Here is a 27,677-nt window from a genome sequence, read left to right as displayed (position 1 = left end):
CCCTCATCTTGGGTAGTATAGTAGCCCCAGCCCAAAACTGCAAGCATGATCCCCGTCTGGGTTTCCTTCACAGGCACTGGAGCATCCTGTGCTATGTGCTGAACTCAGGTGGATAACAGGTTGAGGCGGTTCCCAAAGCTCCTGCTGCACCCAGGTGTTGAGCCTAAATCTGAACCTTGTGGAGAGGTCACAAGAAAGATCCCTAACAGCACTTTGGTTTAGTCAGGGCTAGGTGTCATCACCTGTATGCCCTTTGGCCAAGGAAACCAGAATTTTTCAGGATTCTACCCATCTCTGGAAGGCTGGAGGAAGGGGAAGACCCACTCAGCAGATTCCCATAGTGCAGGGATCCTCACAGGCATGACTTTGCCCTTTGTCATGGATACTGCAGCTCCCAGACAGTCTTCTGGGCTTTGGTCAGCCTGCAATCATCTGACTAGAGCTTGATTTTTGGGGCAGGGAAGGTGGTCCTTATATGAGCTGCCACTTAATGGGCCACTGGGGATTTTTCAACATGAAAGGTACTGAGTCTCCAAATGCTGGTTGTAGGGCCTAAAAACAGGGCTCAACTCCAGGTTCTGCCACTTTCTAGCTGAGTGATGAGGGCTAACGTCTGGGGAGCAAGATCCCTATTTTTTCCCATTGTAAAATTGGGCTAATAAAAGATGCTATCTGCTGACTATTAAATAATATATGTAAAGTGGCTAGTTCTGTGTCTGGCACATAATAACCACTCAGTCCCTGTAAACTGTTACAATTATTTTCCACTTGGGGCTGCTTTTTGCACAAGGCGATGATTCTGAGAATTGTCCAGTGTCTTTGGTGTGAGGAAGGGAGTCGCTGGATGGTCTGAACCAGAATTTCCTCAGGAGGGGGCTCCTGAAGCGCCCAAAGCCTAATCAAATCCCCCACCTTTATACCCCTTAACTCCTTCTCCCAGAGTTCTGGGTACTGCCCTTCTGCCGCCCAGAGATCGTGCTGAGGTACAGACGGTTTCTACGTCTTCCCGGTCAGCCGATAGACTAGCATATTCCATAGGAGCACTCCAAGGAAGCCGGAAAGGGCGCCTCCAGGAGGCAGGCGGCCCAGACAGGCTCCCAGAGTCCGAAATCCCTGCTGCCCCAGCTGCCTTTTCTTGACGGAGTCTCATCTCAATCCCTGAGACCGACTACACCGCCCTTCCCGGAGCCGGAGGCAGCTGGCGGAGATCCGGGATCCGAGATCCGGGATCCGGCTCGCCGGCTCGCCGGCTCCCTAGCAGCACCAAGAAGGCAGCGTCCGCAGGAGGTGGAGGCGTTGGCGCGGGGGGCGTGCGGGTGCGGTAGGGGTGGGCAGGCGGGGTGGGCGGGGCTTCCGCGGCGGCGGGCGGGGCGTGGGTGGGTCTTCCCTACTGGAGTCACCCCCTCCCCCGGCCGGTCTGCAGCCCCGCCCCGGCCCCTCCCTCCGGCCTGTGCGGCTAGTCCGGCGGCGGCGCCGGCGCGGGGACAGGCGGAGGCGCGGGCAGGGCCGGGCGGACGGGCGCTGGCAGCAGTAGCAGCGCCGCGGGCCCTTCAGAGTGGCCGCAGTCCGGGCTTTGCCCTCGCATCCTGTTCCAACGCGGTGAGTGCGACGGGCGGACCCCAAGGGTGCGTTTGTATTCCTGTCAGCCCGGGTCTGGGTCGGAGCGTCTGTGGGTGGGGGCACAGATGATTTTCAAAAGCTGTGCCTCTCTCTGCCCACGTGAGGCGTGTCCATGTCCGTGAGAGCAGCAGGGGGATTCTTCGGGCTGTGGCTGCTCACGTGAGGTCCCTGTTTTGAGGCGGGGAGGCGCGGGTGGATGGGTGATGGTTCCTCGGGGGAGCGCGGGGTTTGGGAGCTTGTGTGTGTTGGCGGAGGGTGCTGAACGCTGCGGCCGAGGGTGGTGGTGGTGGTGCGTGCTGAGTGGGACTCTGGAATATTGTGGCCCATCTTGTCTGAAGGGCTCTTTTCTCCCTGGTGCAGACACCTCCACCCCTTGCTCCCCCACCCCCACCCTACCCCACCCCCCCGCCCCTTCCATCCTCTGGTACCCACAGGCCCACCAGTCAGGATGGAGGACACCCTTTCCTCCCCATGCACTGCTCTGTGGACAGAAAGCCTCATGTGGAGGCTGTTTTTTTGTAGGAAAGGACCCCTCTGGTTCTCCTGTAGCCTGAGCCCTGCCTGGAGGACCCCAGGCCCCTCCCTGGTTCTGACCTCCTCCCTTCTGGAATTGGCTTCAGATCCTGGGCTGCAAACCTGCAGGGACAGATGGTTGCAGGTTGGAGGGGCAGGCTGCACCCCAGGGAGGTCAGTTCGACTGAGGGCAGGCCCTGGGCTTGTTCTTGGTGTGGGGGTTCTCTGATGTGGACAACAGAAACTCAGGACTGGCCCTAGCAGGAAGATCACATCTGGGAGGTCACAGCAGGTGCAGAAAACATCACAGGTCTCCCTTGGCCAGTCTGTCTAGCTCACTGGTGCCCATTCATCCCCTAAGCAGGGGATGATTTGCTGCAGAATTGGAATCAGAGCTGCAGGCCTGACAGTAGCCCTGCCTCCTTGGGCTTGTATGCCTCCAGTGACAGAGCACTTGCTACTTTCTGCTGTGGAAAAGCTTCCTTATATTAAGCAGAGGTCTCTCTTCTTGGGACTTTATTCACTTGTCTTGTTACTGCCATTACTTTTGCATCTCTCTCTGATGAAAGGGAACTGCAGAGATTTAAACAGAGCTCTCCTGTAACCAACATATACTGAGTACTTCCTGCGTGCCAGGTACTGCCACAGCCACTTAGGAGACAATGGCATTCTTGCCGAGAGAACTTGAGCAAAGAGTCCATCGTTGGGATAGTATAGCCCAGGTTCAGAAAAGCAGAAAAACCATATGGTTAGAATAGAGAGCGTTCATAGAGTGTCACAGGTGACTTAAAACTCAGCAAACATTTATTTACGGGGGCGAGGGGGCAGGGGGAGTGTGGAGGGGAGGCAACTAAGACCATCCTCTAACACATTTAGCCTAACAGTGGAAACTAGAAGTCAAATCATCGAGGTAGTACAAGATGGGATTTAATCATGGGCTCATGGTACAATCTGTGGAGGCCCTTGGCTTGAGAGGGAACCTTGGGAATCTCAGATTTTGAGAAAACATCCCTCTTCTCCCAATTTACAAATAAGGGAATGGGGTTGGAACTTACCTAGAGTTTCACCTTGTGTTAGTGGAGTTAGTTACAGCGTTAGGACTAGATCCTAGATCTCCTAACTTTTTAAACCTAGCCAAATTTCAGAGGCAGAATTGAGGATGTAGTCATAGCTTGTATCTGAAAGGTGAAAGAAAAGGTGTAATTGAGAAGACTACCAGGGTTCTCGCTTGTGTGAGTGGGTGAGTGGTGGTGCCTTTTATTTATTTATTTATTTAGATTTATTTATTTTTAGCATATTTATTTTTATGCTTTTAGGATGTAAAAGCATCATGTATAACCTCTGCCTTTTGGAGATTCACAATCTTGTCCATCTGTTCTATATTTCTTAGTTTCTCATGTTTCTGTTTCTTTACTCACTGTTTTCCCAATGTACGTATCAATGTCCTGTTTGTCTCTCAAGACCCAGCTCAAATACCCCTTCCTCTGGAAGCCTTTTTTATTCTGTACCATCCTCAGAGTTAGGTACTTCCTCCAGTTTGCTGCTGTAGCAATTTGAACATGTCAATATCATGGTACTTATCACATTGTAGTTACGTGTTTCCATTTCTGTTTCTCACATTAGTCTAAAAACTTGTGAAAGACAGGGAGTGTGTCTGATTCAGCTTTGTGTCTCTATTTCACAGCTGAAGGACCTGGCCCACAGTGTGCCCAGAGAAGTTTGATTGAATGGTTCATTCACTTTACTCAGTCTGGCAATGTTGGGGGAGATGGCCATGAATTTCATTGCTTTCCTTCCCTGCCAATCTTATTTAAAGGATTCATTGGCTTTAAGGACTTTGCCTCATCCAAGGCTTCATTTGTTTCAGAGAAAGCCCAAAGACTGTAACCTGCAGTCATTTGTCATTTTTTTGAGGTCTCAAATGATCAGATAAACCTGGAAGCTAGTGAGCAGACGTGAGTTATTTTAGCAAGCAAATGAGCCTAGCTGACCTCTCGCATCCATTTTCAACAATGCCTTGGTTACCTCCATTCACAACTGTGTAACTCATGTGTACTGGGAATCCTGTGAGATTGTAGGAGGAAGTCCTGGGGAAAATTAATGCTATTTGAGAATTTGGAGAAACTGAAAAGCCTTGAAACACATCCTTTGCAGATGTCCAGGATCTAGTGGAGTCAGCACTGGCTGTCTTCATTTGTTCACAATCAGCTTCTTGCTTGACTCCCTGCATCTGGCTTCCTGTCCTCCATCCCCTGCAAACCACATGCTCTGAGGTTAATGAAAGCCTCTTTGGGGCTTAAATAATGGGACCTCTGCAGCATTTCACTCCCTTGTTCATGAAGTTCTCTTCTCCCTTGGCATTCATGACATCTCTTTCCTGATTCTCTTGCTTCTCTGGTTGTGCCTTCTCAATCTTCTTTGCAGACTCTGCTTCCTGGGCCTATCTCTTAAATATTGAGGTTCCTTGGGGCTTGGTGATAGGCCCTCCTTTCTCTCTTTACCCTCTCAGGGTAATGTCATCCACGTCCATGGCTTCAGGAACCATCTCTGCACCAACATCCACATTCATGTCTCCAGGCCAGACCTCTCTCTTAGGCTTCAGCGTATCTTTCCAACTGCCAACTGGACCTCTCCACTTGAATTACATCCCATAGGCACCTCAGATTCATCACATTAAACAATGAACTCTAGCTGGGTGCTGTGGCTCATGCCTGCAACCCCCACACTTTGGCAAGCCAAGGCAGGAGGATTAGTTAAGCCCAGGAGTTTGAGGCTACAGTGAGCTATGATCATAACACCACATTCCAGCCTGGACAACAGAGTAAGACCCTGTCTCTTAAAAAACAAAAACAAAAATGAAAAAACCTTAAAAGATAAACACCAAACTTATCACCCTCTCATCCAAACTGCTCTTCTTTGAGAGTTTCCAAAGAATCATCTGTTAATTCCTTCTTCTCCCCTAACTCTTCATATGTAAATACCCAGCCACCAAGTTCAGTTGATATCCCCCTGCAAAATTGATTTATCTTGGCCTGTCTTTGCTATTCTCCTAATCAAGGCAGTTTCTTAATTTTCCATCCTTGCCCTTTAAACTATTTTCCACACAGCAGCCAAAAATGTACTTTTGTCACTCTATACTTAATAGCCCTCACCACTACCAAAGTTTTCCTTTGCTTTTTGGATAAATCCTTCATCCCCTAGCAGGTAAGCGTAAAGTCTAAACTCCTCAATAAGACCAACAAAGCATTGCATGATGTATCTTTTGCCTACCTCTCCATCTTGTTTCTTAGCCCTCCCATCACAGTGTCTGATTCAGCCTCCTGATGCAAAAGGCACCATACTCTCTGTAACTCATCCTCAGCTTGAACGTTACTTTCTTTAGGAGTTACTAAAGTTACTTTCTTTAGGAGAAAGGTTGGCCTCCAACCTCTGGACCCATCCCTGCTCCAGATCTAGGTTAGGTAACCTTTGTACTCCTGGAGCAATTGGTGCTTCCTCATCATGGTCTTCACCACTTTACATTGCAGTAATCTATTTATTAGACTGTGGAATCCATGAAGGCTGAGCTGTGACTATTTGTCTTTGTGTCCCCAGGCCTAGCAGCAGTGTCAAGTGAATGCTGAATGAGGGAGTGAGGTGCCTTGAGAACTAAGCCATAAAGTATGGTGGGAATAACCAATGCAGGGATAGCAGAAGGCAGTATGAGAAAGGAGAGTAAAGTCTGGCTCTGAGACCAAGGCCTTATAAGTGTCTGCTGTGATAAACAGTTCACTTGAACCACCATCTATAGGATCTTGGGGGCAAATCTCTAGAGCACAGTGGGATGGAAGAGCTAGGACCCCATGGGAGGAAGAGAATCTCAGATTCAGGCAGGGGTATGGCCTCAGCGGCTGCATGCCCAGTAAGTCTGGGAGGGGAACTGAAGCAGGAAGGGGAGGAGTGGGGGAGGAGCTATTGGTCCTTGGACATAGCCCAATCCCCGCCCCTGTGTGACAGTCTGGGAGAGCCCCTAGGCTTGGAGAGAGGTGGAGCCTGGCATCCAGCTACCCCAGCAGGACCCAGCAGACCACTCCCACTCTTCCTCCCAGCCTTTCCCTTCACCAGACAGAGGCTTCAGCTTGCCTCCCGCCTCCTGGTCCTTCCGCCAACCTTCAATCTGTCCTCCCTCCTGCTATGTTTTCCTGGTATTAAGTCTTCAGACTCCAGAACCCATTACAACTGTAGAGAGAACATCAGGATGCCAGTGTCTACATCAGCAGAGGATACTTTCAGGCATGCCCTTCACACTCTACCCAGGCCCACCCTTACACAAACATAAGGCACAGCAACTCAGCCCTTCTATCCCTCCCCAAATCTAGACTCGCTCCTGCATTCATTCATTCATTCATTCATTCATTCATTCATTCATTCACAGTCTTTAGAAAAAGGCTCGTAATGCATCCAACAGCACAGACAATGGTGACCTGGTCCTATTCACTGCCTATTTTGGAGTAATTCAGCTATTGTTCTGCCACCCTTCATGACCAAATCCCTGCCATGTATTGTCTACATCTGCTGTGTTAACTTCATCTCCCATTTACTCTTCAGTCACTCTGACGTGGCTTCTGCCCCTGCCACCCCACCACAGCCAAATCTAGTGGGCACTCTTCAGTCCGTTTCTTACTTCACCCCTTCTTTTTCTTGCACTGTTCTGTTGATTTCTTTGGTTTCACATTCTTTTGGTTTTCCTACCATTTCTCTGGGTTCTCTTTCTCAGTCACCTTTGCTGGCTCCCCTCTCTTGTGCCAGGCCCTTTTCTTATCACTGTCTGCCCTCTGTCCCTAGGTGGTCTCATGTCTTCTCATTGCTGAAAGTGCCATTTATATGCTAGTGATCCCAAATCAATAACCAGTCCAGACTTTTCTCTTGAGCTCTTGTATTCTGTTTCTTACTTGACAGCTCTACCTGGACATCAGAGAGACACATTGTACTTAGCATACGTAGAACAGAATGCCCCAAATCAGCTCCACCTCAGCTTTCACTGTCTCTATTCATGGCCCATCACTTGCTAAAATGAGAAAGCTAAGTCATAATTGACATCCCTCTCACACCCAGTTCATCTTGATGTCCTTTGGATTTCTCTTTTATTATTTATTTTATTTTTATAGAGATGGGGTCTCATTATGTTGCCCAGACTGATCTCGAACTCCTGAGCTCAAGTGAACCTCCTTCCTCAGCCTCTCAAAGTGCTGGAATTACAGATGTGAGCCACCTTGCTCGGCCAATGAATATTTCTCAAATCAGTCCAGCTTTTTGCTTGTAGCTCAGATGATACCCTACATTATCTTACCCAAAGAACTTTGGTAGCTTCCTAACTGTTTTCTCTGATTCCACTCTTGCTTCTCTTTGTCTTCAATTGTCACAGCTTGCCAGAGTAGCTTTCTAATTTATTTTCACTTATTTATAAACCACATCATCCCCCCCTCCAACTTAGGATAAAATCACTTTTTTTTTTTGAGACAGAATCTCAACTTTGTCTCATGCCAGGCTAGAGCGCAGTGGCACGATTATGGCTCACTGCAGCCTCGACCTCCTGGGCTCAAGCAATCCTCCCACCTCAGCCTCCCAAGTAGCCTGGACTATAGGTGTGTGCCACCATGCCTAGATGATTTTTAATTTTTTTGTAGATATTGGTCTCATTATGTTGCCCAGGCTGATCTCCAATTCCTGGGCTCAAACGCTCTTCCTGCTTTGGCCTCTGAAAGTGCTAGTATTACAGGCATGAGCCACTGCACCCAGCCAAAATCACACTCTTAATGGCGGTTATAAGGTCCTTCATGATCTCATCTCTACCTATCTTCCCAAACTCACCTCTTGCTTTTATTGACTTGGCTCTAACCACACAGTCCTTTCAGGTTCTCCATGAGTCTTCTGCCTAAGAACCTTTATCATGCTGTTTCTTCAGCCTAGAATGATTTCCCTTCCTGACTCCCTGTTGTTTCTCACCCTCACCCATACCATTTTTCTCCCATCCACCCAGAATTCTGCTTAAAAGTTACCTCCTTGGAGAGCCTTCCCTGATGACTCAATCAAAAGTGTTCTTTCTCACAGCATCCCTTTTTTCTTTATATCACTTCCCTGCCACTATTATTTACTTTTAAAATATCTGCCACCACCTCCCCACCACAGGGACAGTGACCCTGTCTGTTTTATCATTCCATTCCTAACACCTGTGCAAAGTAGGCAGTAAATATTTATTGAATTCCTGGAATCAATTCAGTAAATATAGGTCAATCTTTATGTCAGGCTCTGTGCTAAGTGCTAAGAATGAAAACATAAAATAAAATATAAATAAATAAATAAAATGCCTATCCTCAAGAACACTGCATGGAGTGGAGAAAGCAGAGAAGTAACAAGAACATTACAGCATAGCTTATAAGAGTTAGGATGGAGTAAATACAGGGTGCTGAGGGACACAGAGGTAGAGCACCCAAGCCAGACTCTGGGTAGTCATGGAAGGTCTTGTAAAGGAGGTGACATTTATATGGGGACCTGAAAGATGAGTAGGTGTCACATCAGCCAGGAAAAGGGGCCAGGAAAAGGATCCCAGGACAGAGAGAACGAATGCGTGATCTCCCAGAAGCAAAAGAGAACAAGGAATTTTCCAGGAACTGGAAAAAAAAAAAAAAAACCCCAGCAGGAATGATTGATCATAGACTTATGAGACATGAGGTAGTAGAAAAGGTATGGGGCAAAGTGAAGCCTCACTGGTCAATATAAGGACTTTGGACAATGGATAACAGTTGAAGGAATTTAAACAGAGAGTACTGACAAGATCAAATCTGTGTTTTAGAAACTTCATTCTGGCTTCAAGGAAGATAGATGAAAAGGTGTCAGTGAGGAGACAAGAACACCAGTTAAGAGGCTATTGCTGTATTCCAGGAGAGAACTGATGGTTGCCTGAATTAGGGGTAGTAACTGTGGGATTGGAGAGAAGGGTTTAAGATATTCAGGAAGCAATCCCGACCTTGATACTAACTGGGTGTGAAAAAGAGTGCAGTTTCAGGCAGTTGTGCTAAGAGGTGGGTCAGGGTATAAATGGAAGAGCTGCAGGTAGTTAGAGGAGAGACACTCCATTCAGGTCTCTGGGAGGAGGATTTGGGGGAGGCAGAGGAGATGAAGGTAGGTATGTCAGTGAAAATGGACATCTCTGTACCATGCACTCAACAGGCACTATGTCACACTCTCAAATTATTATTCCTGTAATTACAAATTAAGAGACTGAGGCTCAGAGAAGTTACATGGATTGTCCAAGCTCACATAGCTGGTGAGAGACTGAGCCAGGTTTGAAACCCAATCTAATCCTACGTCTGTGCTCTTAAACAGAACAGCAGGCTCAGAGGTCACATCACCCTGATCCTTCCAGTCACTGCCCTGTCTTGCCCCTAGCAGGGAAGAGGTGGGGGCAAGTTCTCTGCAGGGGATTTGAGTGGCGGGGATTGGGTGGGGAGAAGAAGTTCTGGACTCCCTGGTGCTGACCATCTCTCCATACAGAGGCTGGTGTGAGTGGCAGGAGCCATCTGTGGGCGCCATGGCAAAGAGGGAGGACAGCCCTGGCCCAGAGGTCCAGCCAATGGACAAGCAGTTCCTGGTATGCAGCATCTGCCTGGATCGGTACCAGTGCCCCAAGGTTCTTCCTTGCCTGCACACCTTCTGTGAGAGGTGAGGGGATGTGTGTACTGGGGAGGGATGAGGACCCTGTGGGGAGGATGAGGATCCTCCTCCCCTGTGGGGAGGGTGAGGGAGCATGTGTAAACCTGTAGTAGGTGAGGCAACATGCTTACCTGGGAGGAGAGCAGGTGAACCCCAACCTGCAGGAAATGAGGTTTTGGGGGCAAGAACCTGTGAGAGAACCATAAGAACCATAACACTGGGCCATGGTTCCTGTCAAGAATAGGGCCTTCTCTGTCCTTTCCCAAACCTCAAGGCAGCTTTTGACACCACCTAAGAAATCAAACAGTGCTCAGACTCAACCAGCTTTGGCATCAGCAATTTATGACTAGTTGGAGGATATTTGAAGCTAGGTCTGTCCTTCCCTGCTTGTCCTTGTTGTCCTCAGGTACTGAGTGAAAGGCAACCTGTCCCAGCCTCTAGGCTTCTATGGATCACTTATTCATTTAACAAATATTCATTTATTGAGCAACTACTATGTGCCAGACCCTCTTCTAGGCATTGGGTATGCAGTGATGAGCAAAAACAGATACGATCCTTACTCTTTTTTTTTTTTTTTTTTTTGAGACGGAGTCTCGCTCTGTCGCCCAAGATGGAGTGTAGTGGCACGATCTCGGCTCACTGCAACCTCTGCCTCCCAGGTTCAACCAATTCTCCTGCCTCAGCCTCCGGAGTAGCTGGGACTACAGGCGCACGCCGCCACGCCCAGCTAACTTTTTGTATTTTATTACAGATGGGGTTTCACCGTGTTGCCCAGGCTGTTCTTGAACTCCTGAACTCAGGCAATCCGCCCACCTCAGCCTCCCAAAGTGCTGGGATTACAGGCGTGAGCCACCGTGCTTACTCTTTTTAAAAACTGATACACAATAGTTTACATATTTATGGGGAACATGTGATACATTGTTACACAAGCATAGAATGGGTAACAATCAAGTAGGGTATTTAAGGTACCCGTCACTTACAATGCTTACTCTTAAAGAGCTAACAGTATAGTGAAAGAGAAAGATAGTCATCAAATAATCATATAGCCAGATTATAGATAAATATAACTTTTAATAAGTGCTGCAAATAAAGTGCTGAGCTATGAGAGATTGGCATATGGAATCTGTTATAGTTTGGAGAATCAGGGAAGGTTTCCCTGAGGAGCAATTCAGAGGATGAATAGGAGTTAACTAGGTAAAGGGGTTTGGAAGAGCGTTCTGCACAGAAGAAAGACCACTGGAAAAGCCCATGTGACATGAGAAAATATGTCAGGTAAGAGGCCTGGAGGAAGCCTGGTGGGGCTAGAGCAGAGTGAGTGTGACTGAGAGTATCATGGGATGAAGCTGGAGAGGTAGGTGGAGGCCAGACCACCTAGGGCTTTGTAGACCTGTTAGGGAACTTCGCCTTTACCCTGAGAGCCACATGAAGCCTTTGCAGGGTTTTATATGTGATCACATCTGTATTTTGACAACATTCTCTTGGGCCCTCATCTCTCATTGTTCTGTCTTGGGTGGCCTGGTCCCTGGGTCTTCTCACCACTGCCTCTATCCGCACTTTTCCTCTGCCTTCTGCCCCAACTGAAACCTGGCTCTGCACCAGAGATACTGCTTCCCTGCCAGCCCTGCTCTTTGAGATTCCAGCTCCACTGCCCACTCTCCTTTATCCACTGGAAATGGCCTCAGTTTTCCTGTCCATTCAAGTTCTTCTGTCAGCCTGGGGACAACCACCCTCTTGTGCCTGTTGGTTCTTAACTGTTTCTTCAGGGTTGTCCCCCATTCCACCTCAGTAACACTCCCTCCCAACCATGCCCTGAATCTTATAATCCAGAATCTTATCTATAGTCATAAACGCCAACGTTCCACTCCTGGCTCCCATTACCCCACTCCCATTACACCACTTTCGATACAATATAGATATCTAGCCCCTTTGACTGCTCCCTCTTTTCCCAGTCACCAACTGCGTCCTGGCCTCCCTTTCTTTCCTGCCCATCCTGGACCCTGTGGCTGACCGACTGGCTCCCCTGCAGTTCCTTCACATCTTTATCCTTTGCAAAACCCATGCAATAGAAGCTCAATGTTGGATCAGAGCTGAAATTGGATGTCTCTGCACTTTCTCCTGTGCCCAGATCACTGAGCACTCCTGGAGAAAATCTGGCTGAGAAATTGTAATAACAATAGCTACCATGTATTGATTGCTTACTGTTTGCCAGGGATTGGCTAAGTGATTTATACATACTGATTTCTTTAATCCCTGCAACAGATACTTTATTAACTTCATTTTTTTTTATTTTAATTTTTTAATGTAATTTTTCATTTTAATTTTTTTTGGTTTGTTTTTTGTTTTTGTTTTTGTTTTTTTGAGACAGAGTCTCTCTCTGTCACCCAGGCTGGAGTGCAGTGGCGCCATCTTGGCTCACTGCAATCTCTGCCTCCTGGGTTCAAGTGATTCTCCTGCCTCAGCCTCCCAAGTAGCTGGGATTACAGGCGCACGCCACCACATCCGGTTAATTTTTGTATTTTTAGTAGAGATGGGGTTTCACCATGTTGGCCAGGCTGGTCTCGAACTGCTGACCTTGTGATCTGCCCGCCTCAGCCTCCCAAAGTTCTGGGATTCCAGGCGTGAGTCACCGTGCCCAGCTTGTTTCAATTTTTTAAATTTTATTTTTTTTTTAGAGATGAGTGTCTTGCTATATTGCCCAAACTGGACTTGAACTCCTGGGCTCAAGTGATCCTCCTGCCTCAGCCTCCTGAGTAGCTGGGATTACAGGTGCAGGCTACCACACCCAGGTATCCCCATATTAGAGAGGAGGAAACTAAGGTTCAAAGTCAGTAAGTAATTAAGAAATATCTCTGGCCAGGTGCAGTTGCTCATGCCTGTAATCCCAGCACTTTGGGAGGCCAAGGTGGGAGGATCACTTGAGCCTAGGAGTTCCAGAGTAGCTTGGGAAACAACATAGTGAGATGCAGTCTCTAAAAAAGAATTTTAAAATTAGCTGGATGTGGTGGCATGCACCTGTAGTTCTAGCTAATCAGGAGGCTGAGGTGGGAGGATCATTTGAGCCTAGGAGGTGGAGGCTGCAGTGAGCCATGATCACATCACTGCACTCTAGCCTGGGTGACAGAGAGAGGCTCTATCTTAAATTAAATAAACAAATTAAAAAAAAGAAATATTTCCAAGGCTACACAGTAAGTAAATAGCTGAGATCTGAATCCAGTTTTCACTGCAGAGCCTTCACTGTCAACTAGTATTCATTCATGTATCCCTTGGTCCCTGCTCTCAGAGTATGTTCTAGTGGGCAGTGACTGACAGTAAGCAATCAAGAAAACAAGAGAGCTGCAGCTTGTATTAATGTTTTACAGGATATTAACAGAGAGAAGTAGGGGTGTTTGGGGCAAGAACTATTCTATATAGTCATCAAGGAAGGCTTCCCTGAGGAGGTGACATTTGACCTGAGTTCTGAGGATAAGGAGACAGATTGTTCCAGGCAATAGAAAAATCTGTGCAAAGGCCTTGAGGAAGAAGTAGACAGGACATGTTCAGATACCAGAAAAGAAACCAGTGTGGCCAAGTGAGGAGTAAAGTGGGATGAGGTGAAATTGGAGAGAATAAGGGCAGTTTAAGGGGGAGCTTGTAGGTTTTCAGAAAGTGTTTGGATTTTATTCTAAGCGCAATGGGAAACCATTGGAGTTTTTAAATATATATATATACAGGGAAATAATGTAACGTAAAAAGTTCACCCTAGCTGTTATGGAGAGAATGGATTATAAAGGAGCAAGAGTGGAAACGGAGACCAGTTAGGAAGCTATCATGAGCCAGGTACACTTGACAAATAGGAAGGGGATATTGCTGAATTAGAAGGTGTTTTGCATGGGGAAACACTAGATTCAGTGAGCTTGGAAGAAAGCTGCTGAAGAATAGAGTAGAATGGTTGAAATGCAGTGATAGTTGATGAGAAGTGGGTGTTAGTGGGAGCATGGGAAATGGGGGAAAAGATCACTGGGGGTGAGAAGGTCAAGGAATTAAGAAATCACAATGGGGGATGGATGTTAGTGCCACTGAGAATGATGGCAGAGTGGTGGTGGGGGTAATGGAAGAAGAGAGTGAGCCAAGAGAAAGATGTCCACAAATGCAAGTGGGGGCAATTATTAGGTTAGTGGAGACAATGATAAGGAGGAGTGATATAGATAGAAGGCATGAGCTTCAAAGGAGCTAGAGTTGAATAGTTCAGAAATGTTCCAGTTGGGAAGAGGGAGGGCTCAAGCCCACCTTCTGGCCCTAAGGAGTGTGGAGTATGAGACAGAAACCACTCTACTTGAGAGGACTGCAAGGAAAAGTAAGTCACAATTAAATAAGTTACACTGGGCATGGTGGCTCACGCCTGTAATCCCAGCACTTTGGGAGGCCGAGACGGGCAGATCACCTGAGGTCAGGAGTTTGAGACCAGCCTGGCCAACATGACAAAACCCCATCTCTACTAAAAACACAAAAATTAGCCAGGCGTGATGGTGTGAGCCTATAATCCCAGCTGCTCGGGAGGCTGAGGCAAGAGAATCGCTTGAACCCGGGAGGTGGAGGTTGCAGTGAGCCAAGATTGTGCTACTGCACTCACACCTGGGTGACAGAGCAGGACTACGTCTCAAAAAAAAAAAAACAAAAAAAAAAACAACCACCAAAAAAACAAAAACAAAAAAAAACACAATTAAATAAGTTAATACTTGTGAAGCACTTAGAATCATGCCTGGCACATAGTGTTTGTCAGATTTTAATTAAGATCCTAAGTTATAGGAAACATTAAGAGATGAGATTGAGGATATGGGAGAGTTTGCATAATGCAGATCTTCACTCCACAAATTTGAGGTCCCCAAATACAGCTGCCTTCAGTTCTGATGTCTGTTTCTAGTAAGTATCCTCTGCTCTCCCATCAGTGACTAATCTGAGCCATCATCAGGCCCCTGAATCCTCCATCCTTCACTCTCCTATGTCCCTAGTGCCTCTCTATATCCTCCTCTCCTTTCCTCCTTCCCTCCATTCAGAGACTGACGTCCAGTCTTCCTTTTCAGGCCAATCCAAGGCACTCCCCAATCCTCAAGATCTTTTCCTCTCAGTTTTGTAGTCTCTTCCCGCTCTCCTTCTCTCCTGACTCCTCCATTCCTAAACATGCTCAAAACTCCCATGCCAAACAGGTAAAAACTCTTTCTAGCACCATCCAACCCCTCAACCAGGTCCTCATTCGAACTTTCAAGCTCCCCTTCACACAACTTCCAGCAGTCAAGCTTTCCTTCTCCTGCCACTCCCTCCCTGTTTTCCCTACAGACAAAGTACCCTCACATTTGCCAAATTCAGTGGACATTTTCCTGTCCTTACCTTACCCAACTCGTCAGCTGCTTTTAATGCTGATGACTACTCATTCCCTCCTGGAAATGTACCACTCACTTTTCTGCCCTAACACTGCTGCTCTTCCTGCCTCTCGGCCTGGTCTTCTTTGTTGTCCTCATTCAGTTTTTGCTGAGTGCTCTGTCCCTCTCTCTTATCACTGTCTATGCTTTCTTGTCTGATCTCATCCTCTCCCAGTGCTACCAAAGCCATCTAAATGTTGATGGCATGCCCATCTCTTGTCTCTAACCTTCATTCTCCTGTCTACTGGTGACCTCAACCTGGGTGTTTATTGTTACAGTAAATTCAACCAGGACAAGGCTGAACTTTCCTATAGCTACTCCTCTTTCTATGTTTCTCATCTTAGTGAATGTCACCACTATCCACTCAGTTATCAAAGCTAGGAAGTTGGAAGTCAGCGAAGACTCATCATCTCTCCTGCTCCCCATATCTAATCAGACAACACCTGCCACCTTCCCTCCTTCTTAAACACTTCTCAAATTTATTTCCACCTCATAGTCTACATTACTATTGCCTAAATCCAGGTCTTCTTCACTTCCTACCTAGATGATTCTAAGAGTATGCTGGCTAAGCACATACTTCGCATTTGAAGGCAGGCTTCAGCACCTACTGCTGTTGTTACCTTGGGCCACTTGCCCTTTCTCCTGCTAACAGAAACGTAATCAGAAAGCATGGCACCTGGCACATATGCACTTAATAAATGGTAACTAGCTGGTGATGCCACTGCCCTCGCCCCCCAACCCCATCTGCTGTCTCATTCCCTTTAAATTCACTCCCCACACAGAGGGGGTGAAGAGGAGCTTGGTAAAATGTAAACCTGGCTATACCACTCTCTTGCAGCTTCCGATTGCTGGCAGGATAACTTCTAAGCTCCTTGACTTCTGTCACCATTCCTTGCCTTGGACTTTGTCTCTAGCCAGCCACATCAAACTGCTTACAGTTGCTTATTCATACTATGCTGCTTCTTGCTGCCTTCTGTATCTGGACTACCCTTCCCCCTCTGCCTGCACCATTCTTTGGTCAGGCTAACAATTATTTATCCTTGAAGATTTAGTTTGCATCAACTCTCTGAAGACTTTCCTGGACACGCTCTCCACCTGCTTGAGCCAGATGCATTTCCTTATCACTATCTATCATTCCTTATATTAATAATAAGTAATACAAGTAGCCTACCATATATAGTGCTATTATGAGTCAGGCATTTTACATTTAATCCTCTTCAAATATAAGTAAGTACTTTACATGTAATCCTCTAACACTCTGTGAAGTCTGTACTTCTCCATCTTACAAAGGAAGAGTCCTTGGCTTGTCAAAGTTATGTAACTTGTCAGGGGTCACACAGTATAACAGGTGACCAACGGGGTGTTGGGCCTGGGCAGCCTAGCTTCAGGACCCATTGCCTTAATCATCATGCTATTTACTTCTGTACTATTCCTGTGACTTTTTTCTCTGTAGATGGGAAGTATTTTAAGGGTAGGCACTGTGCTTTATCTTTTTGTCCCCAGGGCTTGGCATAAATTTGGCAAGAGTAGACAGTAATGTTAATGAGTTAAAGAAGTTGGGCAGGGGGTGCCTAGTTGCACATTCCTATGGAAGCATTTGTAAACACCTGTGAAAGGTGAGCCTGTGTGCACACTGTGAGGAATGTGGATAGTCTGCTCTTCTGAGAGGGGTCGGGGTGTGTTCCTACTCAGTTGTAAGGGGCAAGGCCATTATACCTGCTGGCAGATGAGATGTGTCAAGCAGAGAGGTTTTAAAATGAAGTGTAATGGCACACCTGTGAGGGAAGGGGTTGGCACCCATGGGAAGTATAAGGAAGGGTGCACTTATGCCACCCCACCCACTCCGTTCTTTGACTCTCCTTCCTGGACAGATGTCTCCAAAACTATATCCCTGCCCAGAGCCTGACGCTATCCTGTCCAGTATGCCGGCAGACGTCCATCCTCCCAGAGCAGGGCGTCTCGGCACTGCAGAACAACTTCTTCATCAGCAGCCTCATGGAGGCAATGCAGCAGGCACCTGATGGGGCCCACGACCCGGAGGACCCCCACCCCCTCAGTGTAGTGGCTGGCCGCCCTCTCTCCTGCCCCAACCATGAAGGCAAGGTGGGCCCAAGCGAGGCCCAGTGAGGCCGGGACTTGGGGTGGGAGGAGGAGGAGAGGCATTGGGGGGTGCCGAGTGGCTGGGTGACAGGGTACTGCTCTGGATTAGTGGTCCAGGTAGGGGGTGCACTTAGAAGGTGAGGGGCAGGGAGGGCAGGTGGGGAGGGGACAAAGAAGTGTGATGTCTAGCCATTACCCGACTGGAGTCCTTGTACCGCAGACGATGGAGTTTTACTGTGAGGCCTGTGAGACGGCCATGTGTGGTGAGTGCCGCGCCGGGGAGCATCGTGAGCATGGCACAGTGCTGCTGAGGGATGTGGTGGAGCAGCACAAGGCGGCCCTGCAGCGCCAGCTCGAGGCTGTGCGTGGCCGGTAGGCACTGGGCAGGGTCCTGGGCTGGTGGGGCCACAGGGATGGTGTCTTAGCTCGGGCAGGGAGGGGAATAAAGGGTCTGGGAAGGGCAGAGATAGAAGTCTCAGGGAGGTCTCAGGAAGGAGATCTCCATGAGGGCAGCAGTAGGTTCCCCAGGGAGAAGGGAAAGTTCGGCAAAGCCACCCTCAGCAACTCTGGAATGAGATATTCCCCCTCCAGATTGCCACAGCTGTCCGCAGCAATTGCCTTAGTCGGGGGCATCAGCCAGCAGCTGCAGGAGCGCAAGGCAGAGGCCCTGGCCCAGATCAGTGCAGCGTTCGAGGACCTGGAGCAAGCACTGCAGCAGCGCAAGCAGGCTCTGGTCAGCGACCTGGAGACCATTTGTGGGGCCAAACAGAAGGTGTGTCTTGTGTTCACCCTTTCCTACCATCGTCCATTGTGATGGTGTTATTGCCTCCATTGTTCCTCTGTCTTCCACACCAGCTCCCCATTCCCCAGCCTAGATATTCTGCCTCCTGACATGCCCTCGGTAGGTGCTGTGGGCATCTGTGTCCTCTGTCCACAGGCACCCTCTTGTATTTTATGCCACAGTGCTACAACTTCAGTAATCACAGAGACTCCCCCTGTGCCAGTCTGCTCACCCACTCCTCCCCTACCCCTCATCAGGTGTTGCAAAGCCAGCTGGACACACTGCGCCAGGGTCAGGAACACATCGGCAGTAGCTGCAGCTTTGCAGAGCAGGCACTGCGCCTGGGCTCGGCCCCGGAGGTGTTGCTGGTGCGCAAGCACATGCGAGAGCGGCTGGCTGCATTGGCGGCACAGGCCTTCCCGGAGCGGCCACATGAGAATGCACAGCTGGAACTGGTCCTTGAGGTGGACGGTCTGCGGCGATCGGTGCTCAATCTGGGCGCACTGCTCACCACGAGCGCCACTGCACACGAAACGGTGGCCACGGGAGAGGGCCTGCGCCAGGCGCTAGTGGGCCAGCCTGCCTCGCTCACTGTCACTACCAAAGACAAGGACGGGCGGTTGGTGCGCACAGGCAGCGCTGAGCTGCGTGCAGAGATCACCGGCCCGGACGGCACGCGCCTTCCGGTGCCAGTGGTGGACCACAAGAATGGCACATATGAGCTAGTGTACACAGCGCGCACGGAAGGCGAGCTGCTCCTCTCAGTGCTGCTCTACGGACAGCCAGTGCGCGGCAGCCCCTTCCGCGTGCGTGCCCTGCGTCCGGGGGACCTGCCACCTTCCCCGGACGATGTGAAGCGCCGTGTCAAGTCCCCTGGCGGCCCCGGCAGCCATGTGCGCCAGAAGGCAGTGCGTAGGCCCAGCTCCATGTACAGCACAGGCGGCAAACGAAAGGACAACCCAATTGAGGATGAGCTCGTCTTCCGTGTTGGTACAGACAGCCGAGGGCAGAGCCAGATGGGCCAGGCTCAGGTAGTGGGTGGGGAGGGAAGGGAGGTTCAAAATGACCTCTGAGTGAATTATTTTGTTTTCCCTCCTGTCCCTTCCCACAGGCAGTCGTGGAAGGGAGAAAGGTGAATTCACCAATTTACAAGGTGTGTCCGCAGCCAGCAGCGGCCGCATCGTGGTAGCAGACAGCAACAACCAGTGTATTCAGGTAAGCACCTTTACCGTTCTCCTCCACCACCAAAATAAAGAGTTTTCAAGCTACAGGCTACTGAAAAGATAGAATGTACAGGTCACCTCCTGGAAGATGGAACCCTACAGATAGTACCGTTCCTTAAGAGCAGTGAATCAAAGGATCACCCCTTACGCACCCACCAGCCACCCCATTCCCATAGGCCACAACTGTAACCAGCACCTTCAGTCAGAAACCAGAGTTTACTATGCTTGTAGCCTCTACTTTGTAGGCCATGGCTTAGGGCAGGTCAGCTCCTGGACTGCAAAGATCTGGCTCATTCCTCCTTTCCTTCTGCCTCTCCTTGAGCCTCTTTCTCCCTTTTTCTCCTGGTGGCCAGTACGCAGGCCTGCTCTCCGTGTCTTCCAACATGCATGCCTGGCTCCTGAATGTATGTAGTCTGTCTGGAGTCTCTGCAGTTATCAGGTTGGCTCGACAGTTGCATAGGGGTATCTTGGCCAAAGGGGGTATCTTTCAGTGGCTAGAAGTTGTAGCAGGTGGTCCTCCCACTGCCTCTCCCATAACCTCATACACCTGATTATGGCATCAACCGCACTGAATGAACATGGTTTCTGCTGCACTGTGAGCTCATTTTCAAAGCCAGGAAATGTGCCTTTTTTTCCCTCTGTTTCTTGTAGTAAAAGCTCAGAGTGTAGTACAGTGGGCACCAGGGTAGTTGACACAGCAGAGCAGTTAAAAGCTCAGGCTCTGAAACCAGACACCTGAGCTGGAATCCTAGCTCTGTCACATACTAACAAGTCACATGACCTCTTTGAGCTTCAGTTAACTCATGTGTAAAATTAGGAAAAGTATATCTGATAGGGTTGCGGGGAGTGTTAAATGATGCACTATACTTGACATCTAGTGAAACTTCTGATGTTAGCTATTGTTAAAAATATCATCGTCCAGGTGGAGGCTGTAAACAAAGGCAAGCAGGTGGGAAAGTGCTGGAGGAGGTGGTTCAGGGAACTGGAAGGAGCCCAGCAGGCCTGGAGGTAGATTACTATTAGAAGCCAGGGGTAGCTGAGGTCAGATTGTAATTGGTTTTGGAGATGGAGTGTGGAATTTTGATTTTATCCTATAGGGGATTGTTTCTAACTACCATGCACTTTACTTCTTCGAAACATTTCACTGGGTAGCAAAACTTTTCGCTGAAGATCCTTACTTCTAAACACCTATACGTTTAAACTTCCTGACCCTGCTTGAGTACTCATGTCATCGATCCAGCTCTGCTAAGATCCTTTCCCTCAGTGACGGCTACTCCCTGACCCCTGCTTTTCACCTAACAAGTCTAAAGGTGCAAGGGACTCTTCTGTGGCCATATTCCCAGTTCTGTCCAGTCGTCCTTTACTCCCACCCTATTTCTAAGAGCAGAGGAATGGAGAGGCCCTGTGCAGCACAGGAAGGCATTTGGGCCCAGCCTGGATAGTGAGGAGGGGATTGCGGGGGAGTAATGAGGTGGTGCTCAGTTCCCTACTCAGTTACACCTTCCAGCTCCTTTCCAACTCCCTAGGCTGGGAATGCTCCCTGGCATAAAAGTTGAGATTTGGGACCCCTTCGCTGTTGTGCACACACACAGGTGTGCTCACTGCTCACATGCACAGAAAAACAAGTGCCACTTTGTCTGTCCTGGTGAGGGGGCTGAACTTCCTCATAGTTTTTTTTTTTTTTTTTTGAGACAGGGTCTCTGTTGTCCAGGCTGGAGTACAGTGCTATGATCACAGCTCACTGCAGCCTTGACCTCCTGTGCTCAAGCAGTCCTCCTACTTCAGCTTCCCGAGTAGCTGGGACTACAGGCGCATGCCACTATACCTGGCTAATTTATTTTATTTTATTGTTATTTTTAGTAAAGACGGGGTTTCACTATATTGTTTGGGCTGGTCTGGAACTCCTAGGCTCAAGCTATCCTCCTGCCTTGGCCTCTGAAAGTGCTGGGATTACAGGCATGAGCCACTGCACCTGGCCTCCCCATTGTTTCAGAGTGGGGAATTGAGAGAGAACACCTGGTATAGCTCCACCCTCTTCCAAACACCTGCTACTTCTATAGCAGTCCTCCTCTTGCTTCTACTTCCACCTGCCCTCTATGTCGCCACTGCTAGGAGCCTGGCTCAGATTTCTAAGTTGAATTTCTGCTTCTCTTACTCTGGAGTCCTTAGGGCTGGCATGGGCTGGGCTCCCTGATGAGGTCTGACCCCCCTCCTCCTCTCAGTACGTGGGGATTGGGGTCCTCGCGACATGACCGTTTTCTTTTTTGGACACTTCTATGGTGGAGGATGAGGCAGACCTCACTGAGTGGAACCAGCATCAGTTGACAGAAGACAAAAAACATTTTGTGATTCTGAATTAATAATTTGATTTGTATATATTATGTCCTTGTGTAATTGTCCAAGCTTCCAGTTTTATCAGCTCTTCTGTGAAAACTCCGTCATTCCCTTAGGCAGAATGTTAAATCACATTCTTCTCAGTTCCCTCAGCCTTTTGCTATAGTACTTTTCATACTTTACTGGAATCACTGGTTTGTTTTTGTTTTTGTCTGGTTTTGTTTTGTTTTATTTTGGTTTAAGTCTTTCTCCCCCACTAGACTGTGAGATCCCTGAAGTCAGGGATCTACTTTCAGATACCATAGTATAGGAGAGAGATCTTAAGGACCAAACTAGGACACCAGCAGATTCTAGAGATATTAAGGAAGCAAGAATGGCAGATTTTGCTAAATCGTCAAATGTCAAGAATGGCAGGACTTTGTGGACTGGGTAGATGGTGTTGCCATTCAGGAGCAGGCCCAGGTTTAAGTTGTTGAATTCACTTTTGCAGATGTTTGAGATAGCTATGCGGCATTCAAGTGGAGATGTCCAGTTCAGGTCTGAGATTGAGCTGGGGAGTTCATTCATTTGTTGAATGCCTACTATGTGCCAAATGCCATATCAGTGCTGCAAGTGCAGCAGCAAACAAAACAGATGCAGTCCTTATGCCATGCGAGGCTTACATCCTTAGAAGGGGACACCGATATTTAACAGTTATTTAGCTGCAAAGTGATAATTGTTATGAAGAGAGCTGTAAAGCATATATCCTGGTGACCTAAGTTTATATGTGCATATTGATTTGGTAGGGCGGAGGGTGGCACTTGGTCATTAGTCTTCTCTGAAAAAGTGACCTGGAAATTCTAAGAATGGAAAGATGAGTAAGAGTTGGCCAGGTGTCAGGGGTGGGATAGGCTGGGACTGGAAGAACAAGACATCCCAAAGCCTCATCAGTATTGAGCCAGAACCTGAGCTGCTCAAACTGGAGGGGCATTACCTCACTGCTAAACTGTACCTTTTAGTGCCCCCTCACTTCTACTATTTAGCTCATGGAGCTCATGGTATCTCCCTTCTCATACTGATGAGTGCTGTCCTGCCACAGGGGACCACTGTGGAACCCAAGAGCTGTGCTGGTCAGCCAGAGAAGAGCTTAGTAGAAGGTCCACATTAGAAGAAAGTGATGCCTGTTGGTGGGACCAGTTTAAACAGCCCTGCAGGACTAAGAGATGGAGTTGGGGTGGGGCCGGGGCGGGGAGACCAGTCCATTAAGGAAGGCACAGATTTGAATCCAAGAGCAAGGCCAATGCCCACAACTTGAGTTCTCCAAGGCTGCTCCTGGCTCTCGTTCATCTTGTGTCCCCAGAGCCTATAACAAAGCAGAGTGTATGAGACTTATGTAGTGAGTAATGTTTTGACTATGAAGGAAAAGCCAGAAAGCTTAGCTAAAGTGAGAAGGAGGATTAAAGGAGGTGCTTTTGGGATGGGGAGACCTGAGCATATTGGGCAGCTAAATTAGAGGAGGTTGGAGAAGGGAGAGGTTGAAAGGTTCACTCTGTGTAGGAGGAAGGTTTCCTTGTCAGCCCCATAGCCTGAATGGACTAATTCTTGTATACTTTCTCCTCTCTCACCTACCCCATTCCAGTCTGCTACTAAGTCTCATGAGCCTACCTCCTACATATGTCTTGAGTCCATCTGCTTCCCTCCAGCCAATTTCCTTGGTCCAAGCCATCATCATTTCTCAACTGGAATACTGCAACAGCCTCTGACTGGGCAGCTAGCTTCTAGTCTTGACTCCTCCCTACAGCCAGAATGTTCTGTCTTAAAAGCAAAATTGATCTTGTCACTGCTATGCCTAGAAATGTTAAGAGACTCCTCATTACACCCAGGATAAAACATAATTCCTTCTTTTGTTCACCTGGGTGCTCCCTGCAGTCCAACCACACTGGACAAGTCCTCAAGTGGTGCCCATACTGGACTTTGTGCCTTTTACAATCTGTTCACTCTGCTTGAATGCCTTTCCTCTTCCTTTCCTGGCCGAATTTGGTTTATGTGGCATCCTCATTAGGCTATTTGTTCAGACATCTTCTTCTCTTGGAGCCTTTTCTCACCATTCCCCTTCATCCCTTCATGTTCTCACAATCCCATTCACATCTCTGTTGCATTGCCCCAGACCTGCTGCCGTGTTTGATTTTGTCAGTAAGTGCTTGTTGAATGACTGAATAAATGGTGGTGGGGGGGTCTCCTCCCTCAGGATCCTACTCCCTTCTGTCTGTGCCCACAGTGTCTCCCCTCCTACCTGCTCCCTCCCCTTGCTCCTCTGCTCCAGGTTTTCTCCAATGAGGGCCAGTTCAAGTTCCGTTTTGGGGTCCGAGGACGCTCACCTGGGCAGCTGCAGCGCCCCACAGGTGTGGCAGTGGACACCAATGGAGACATAATTGTGGCAGACTATGACAACCGTTGGGTCAGCATCTTCTCCCCTGAGGGCAAGTTCAAGGTGAGAGGCCTGCTGTCACTTTACTTACCCTGGTGTCCAGCTGAACTGACCAGTCTAGTGCCTCTTGGTGGTCAGGGTCTGGACTGATCCAATCCTACCTCCTCCTACTCCCTGTTCTTTCCCCAGCCCAAGATTCTGCTTTGGTACTGGGTTAGGACTACTTTCCCCACTGTCAGAATAAAGCCTCTTATGGCTATTCTCTTCCTCCAGACCAAGATTGGAGCTGGCCGCCTCATGGGCCCCAAGGGAGTGGCCGTAGACCGGAATGGACATATCATTGTGGTCGACAACAAGTCTTGCTGCGTCTTTACCTTCCAGCCCAATGGCAAACTGGTTGGCCGTTTTGGGGGCCGTGGGGCCACTGACCGCCACTTTGCAGGTATAGGGGGACAGCTCCAAGATCTATGCTGATACCCCTGTTCCGGAGAACTCCCCTAGATACCCCAGCTGTAAAGGCCCTCTCCTCCTATATCTTGGCTCTGGAGATCCCACTTCCCTTACGTTAGCCCTATCATCTCAGAAATAATTTGTCTCAGTCCTAGAGACCCCACCCCTCTCCTAACACCCTAGCTTTTATCTTCCCAGATACTCTTCCCCATCCCACTCAGCATCCCAGCTTACTGCCCTGAAGACCACTTTGTATTTTCAGGGCCCCATTTTGTGGCTGTGAACAACAAGAATGAGATTGTAGTAACGGACTTCCATAACCATTCAGTGAAGGTCAGTGTCCTCCCTCCCTCCGTGACCACTGTCCCAACATCCTTTCCTCTTCCACAAGACTCCTCTCTATTTTACCTCCTCCTTTTCCCCTTTGAGATCATTCACTCAAACAATACACATTTACACATTTATGCATGGCTGCTTTGTCCCAGGCAGTATGCTAGAAGCTGGAGATACAGTGATGCACAAAGCAAATGTATTCTGTGTCTTCTTGATTATAGTCTAGTAGGGAAGAGAAAAAGGTAACCAAAAAATTACAATATGATGTAATAGATTCTGTGATAGGAAGGTGCAGGGAACTGTGGGAAGGGATACAGAAGTGTATGATTCAGGAAAGACTATATGAGGAGGACCTCAAGCACAAGTGGGAATTAAATGGAAGGCAGAGGAGGACGAGAGTGTTTGAGACAAAAGACACAGGAAGAGCCAAGAATGCAAGGTGGGAACCTTAATAGTGTGTTCGAGAAATCACAAGTAGTTCAGACTCAGCTTGAGGAGGGCACCGTGAAAGCTGAGAGTGAGGCTTGTGTGCCCCCTTAAGGGGCTTGCTCTCCTCCCAAGAGCTATGGGGAGTCACAGGATTGCAGGCAGGGGAGTGATGCAGTCCTGTGTGTCTTAGATCACTCAGGCTGAGGCAAGACTGAGACAGGAAGATCAGTCTTTTGCAGTGATCCAGATGAGAAATGATGTGAGCCTGGACCATGAGAAAGACGAGACAGTGTATGCATAGGGTATAGATTTGAGAGAGGGATTTGAGATGGAATCAAGAGTTGTGTTAACTCATTGGCCTATCAAACAGAGAAGAAATTGGAGTCAAGAGTGACTCATGGCCAGCTGGGTGGCACCAGTCATTGGGATAGAGAACTAAGAGAACTGATTTCCCAAAGAAAATGAGCTGTTAGATTTGATATTCCCAATGGACATCAGCAAGAGATGTCTACTAGGCAGTAAGGCACATGGATGTGAAGCCTATGAAGCAGATTTGGGCTGTAGCTGTAGATCTGGGTGGGGGTTCTCAGCCCTGGGGCTTCACCCTATCCTCCTCCAAAGCCCTACCCTCTGCCTGAGGCCAGGTCCCCAGTCCCTAGCCCCTTCCCCCGCCAGGTGTACAGTGCCGATGGAGAGTTCCTCTTCAAGTTTGGCTCCCATGGCGAGGGCAATGGGCAGTTCAATGCCCCCACAGGAGTAGCTGTGGACTCCAATGGAAACATCATTGTGGCTGACTGGGGCAACAGCCGCATCCAGGTGAGTAAGGCCTGGGAATGACATGAGGGGGCGGTTTCCTGGTGTGTCCCATATGCCCGTTCCCCCGAAACAGACTCTCATCTGCCTGATCTTGCCTCTCCCTCCTTTCTGCACTCCTTCCCCAGGTATTCGACAGCTCTGGCTCCTTCCTGTCCTATATCAACACATCTGCAGAACCACTGTATGGTCCACAGGGCCTGGCACTGACCTCGGATGGCCATGTGGTGGTGGCTGATGCTGGCAACCACTGCTTTAAAGCCTATCGCTACCTCCAGTAGCTGTACAGAGGCCCTGCCTGGCTTGTGGAGGGACAGACATTGGGGTGATTGGACAAGAGGGTCTGGCTGGGAGGTGGGCCAGACCTGGCAGCACTGAATGTGGGCTGTGGGCATGGGTGCGCCCGGTGCCCTCCCTCTCCTACCCCCACCCCCACGGTTGCACTTTATTTATTCGGTTCTTGCTTTGGTGACTGGGTGAGCCTGGACTGTGGTCCCAAGGATGTGTGCAGAGCTTCACCCTACTCTTCTTACACACCTCCCCACCCCTGTCAGTCTGCTCCCCATCCCCCAGCCTGGGGCCAGAACAGCCTACCCCAGGACAGGAGTCCCTCTAGTTGTCTCCCTACCACCCTATACACACTGACAGAGACAGCAATACCCCACCCCCCATATTAAATAAATGTCTTCACCAAGATGTTTTTGCTGGGTTCTTGTGGGGTGGGGCTGCAGTGAGGAGATGGGATGGTGGGACTAGCTCTGGACTAAAAGGTGGGCAAGCAGGCAGGCAAGGGACCCAGCTTCCCAAGCAGGTCCTGATGTTTTGAAACTTCCGTAGAGAAGAGCAAGAAAGGGTGAACCCATGGGACCCTGACCCACCTGCCATATCCCCATCCCCAGGCCCTATAGAAGTAGGCAAGTCCTTTGCCTATCTGCCCTGGGGCTGGGAAGGATTGTGGGGTTAGGGGGGTGAGGGAATGACCTCTGCCCAGCACACAGCCAGTAGGTGCAGAGAGAACAGTGTCAGGCTATGAAAGCAATCTTTGAAGTTCAAGCCTGGGCAAGGGAATTGAGGCTAGCCCAGGTGGTAGCTACGTGTGGGAGACTCCATGGCTAATTTTAAAAGTCATCTCTGAATCCCTGGAGCCCTGACATATCCCCTTTCTCACATTTCCAAGACTGCTGCCCCTCCCTGCAGTGGAATGAGGGTCCTCACATTCTCTCCTGAGCTCTAGTCTGCCAGAGTTTTACTGCTATCTCCAGAGAGAATTGAAAGCAGCATTCAGTGATGATTTGGCAAGTAGGGACTATGATTTCTCTCTCTCTCTACAAAAGACTGAAGCTCACAGAAATAGGTCATATTGTTGATGAAGAGCAGAGCCCAGATTTGAATATGTAGCTGTCATACTCCTAACTGGTAAGTTATAGCACCCTGTTCACCCTTGTGCCCCTTGCACCTAGCATGATGGCTGGCAGAGAAAGCACTCAACAAGATTTGGGGAATGTTGGATCTGGGAAGGTTGATCATGAGAGGTCATGGAAAAGATCAAGACATCGATCTGGTATAGCACAATTCCGGGGCTAGGA

At 48.8% G+C, this 27,677-nt stretch overlaps 1 protein-coding gene across 6 annotated transcripts; it reads left to right on the top strand.

The window, feature by feature from the left end:
* Positions 1 to 1,439: 1,439 nt before the first annotated feature.
* On the top strand, positions 1,440 to 26,787 carry TRIM3 (tripartite motif containing 3). 6 transcript variants are annotated; one of them, XM_003819076.4, is made up of 13 exons: positions 1,440 to 1,599; positions 2,143 to 2,307; positions 9,667 to 9,834; positions 17,093 to 17,324; positions 17,542 to 17,693; positions 17,913 to 18,093; positions 18,360 to 19,092; positions 19,214 to 19,317; positions 23,962 to 24,129; positions 24,340 to 24,508; positions 24,779 to 24,849; positions 25,954 to 26,094; positions 26,220 to 26,787. In XM_003819076.4, the coding sequence occupies exons 3-13, from the start codon at positions 9,704 to 9,706 to the stop codon at positions 26,370 to 26,372; spliced, it is 2,235 nt and encodes a 744-aa protein (XP_003819124.1). In that variant the 5' UTR covers positions 1,440 to 1,599; positions 2,143 to 2,307; positions 9,667 to 9,703; the 3' UTR covers positions 26,373 to 26,787. The 6 variants fall into 6 exon arrangements, with proteins under 6 accessions (XP_003819124.1, XP_003819126.1, XP_003819123.1 ...); XM_063608083.1 differs by lacking the exon at positions 1,440 to 1,599 and adding an exon at positions 1,758 to 1,779; XM_003819078.4 differs by lacking the exon at positions 2,143 to 2,307 and having other exon boundaries at positions 1,440 to 1,625.
* Positions 26,788 to 27,677: the final 890 nt, after the last annotated feature.

This window comes from Pan paniscus, chromosome 9 (assembly GCF_029289425.2).
Source record: "Pan paniscus chromosome 9, NHGRI_mPanPan1-v2.0_pri, whole genome shotgun sequence".
In the NCBI taxonomy this organism is placed as follows: domain Eukaryota; kingdom Metazoa; phylum Chordata; class Mammalia; order Primates; family Hominidae; genus Pan; species Pan paniscus.
This window is presented reverse-complemented; position numbering and strand designations above follow the sequence as displayed.

Coding starts and splice junctions, on each gene's coding strand:
- TRIM3 (XM_003819076.4), top strand. CDS start 9,704: ATGGCAAAGAGGGAGGACAGCCCTGGCCCAGAGGTCCAGCCAATGGAC. Junction 19,093..19,213: donor TGAGCTCGTCTTCCGTGTTG/GTACAGACAGCC, acceptor CCCTTCCCACAG/GCAGTCGTGGAAGGGAGAAA. Junction 24,850..25,953: donor TCCATAACCATTCAGTGAAG/GTCAGTGTCCTC, acceptor TTCCCCCGCCAG/GTGTACAGTGCCGATGGAGA.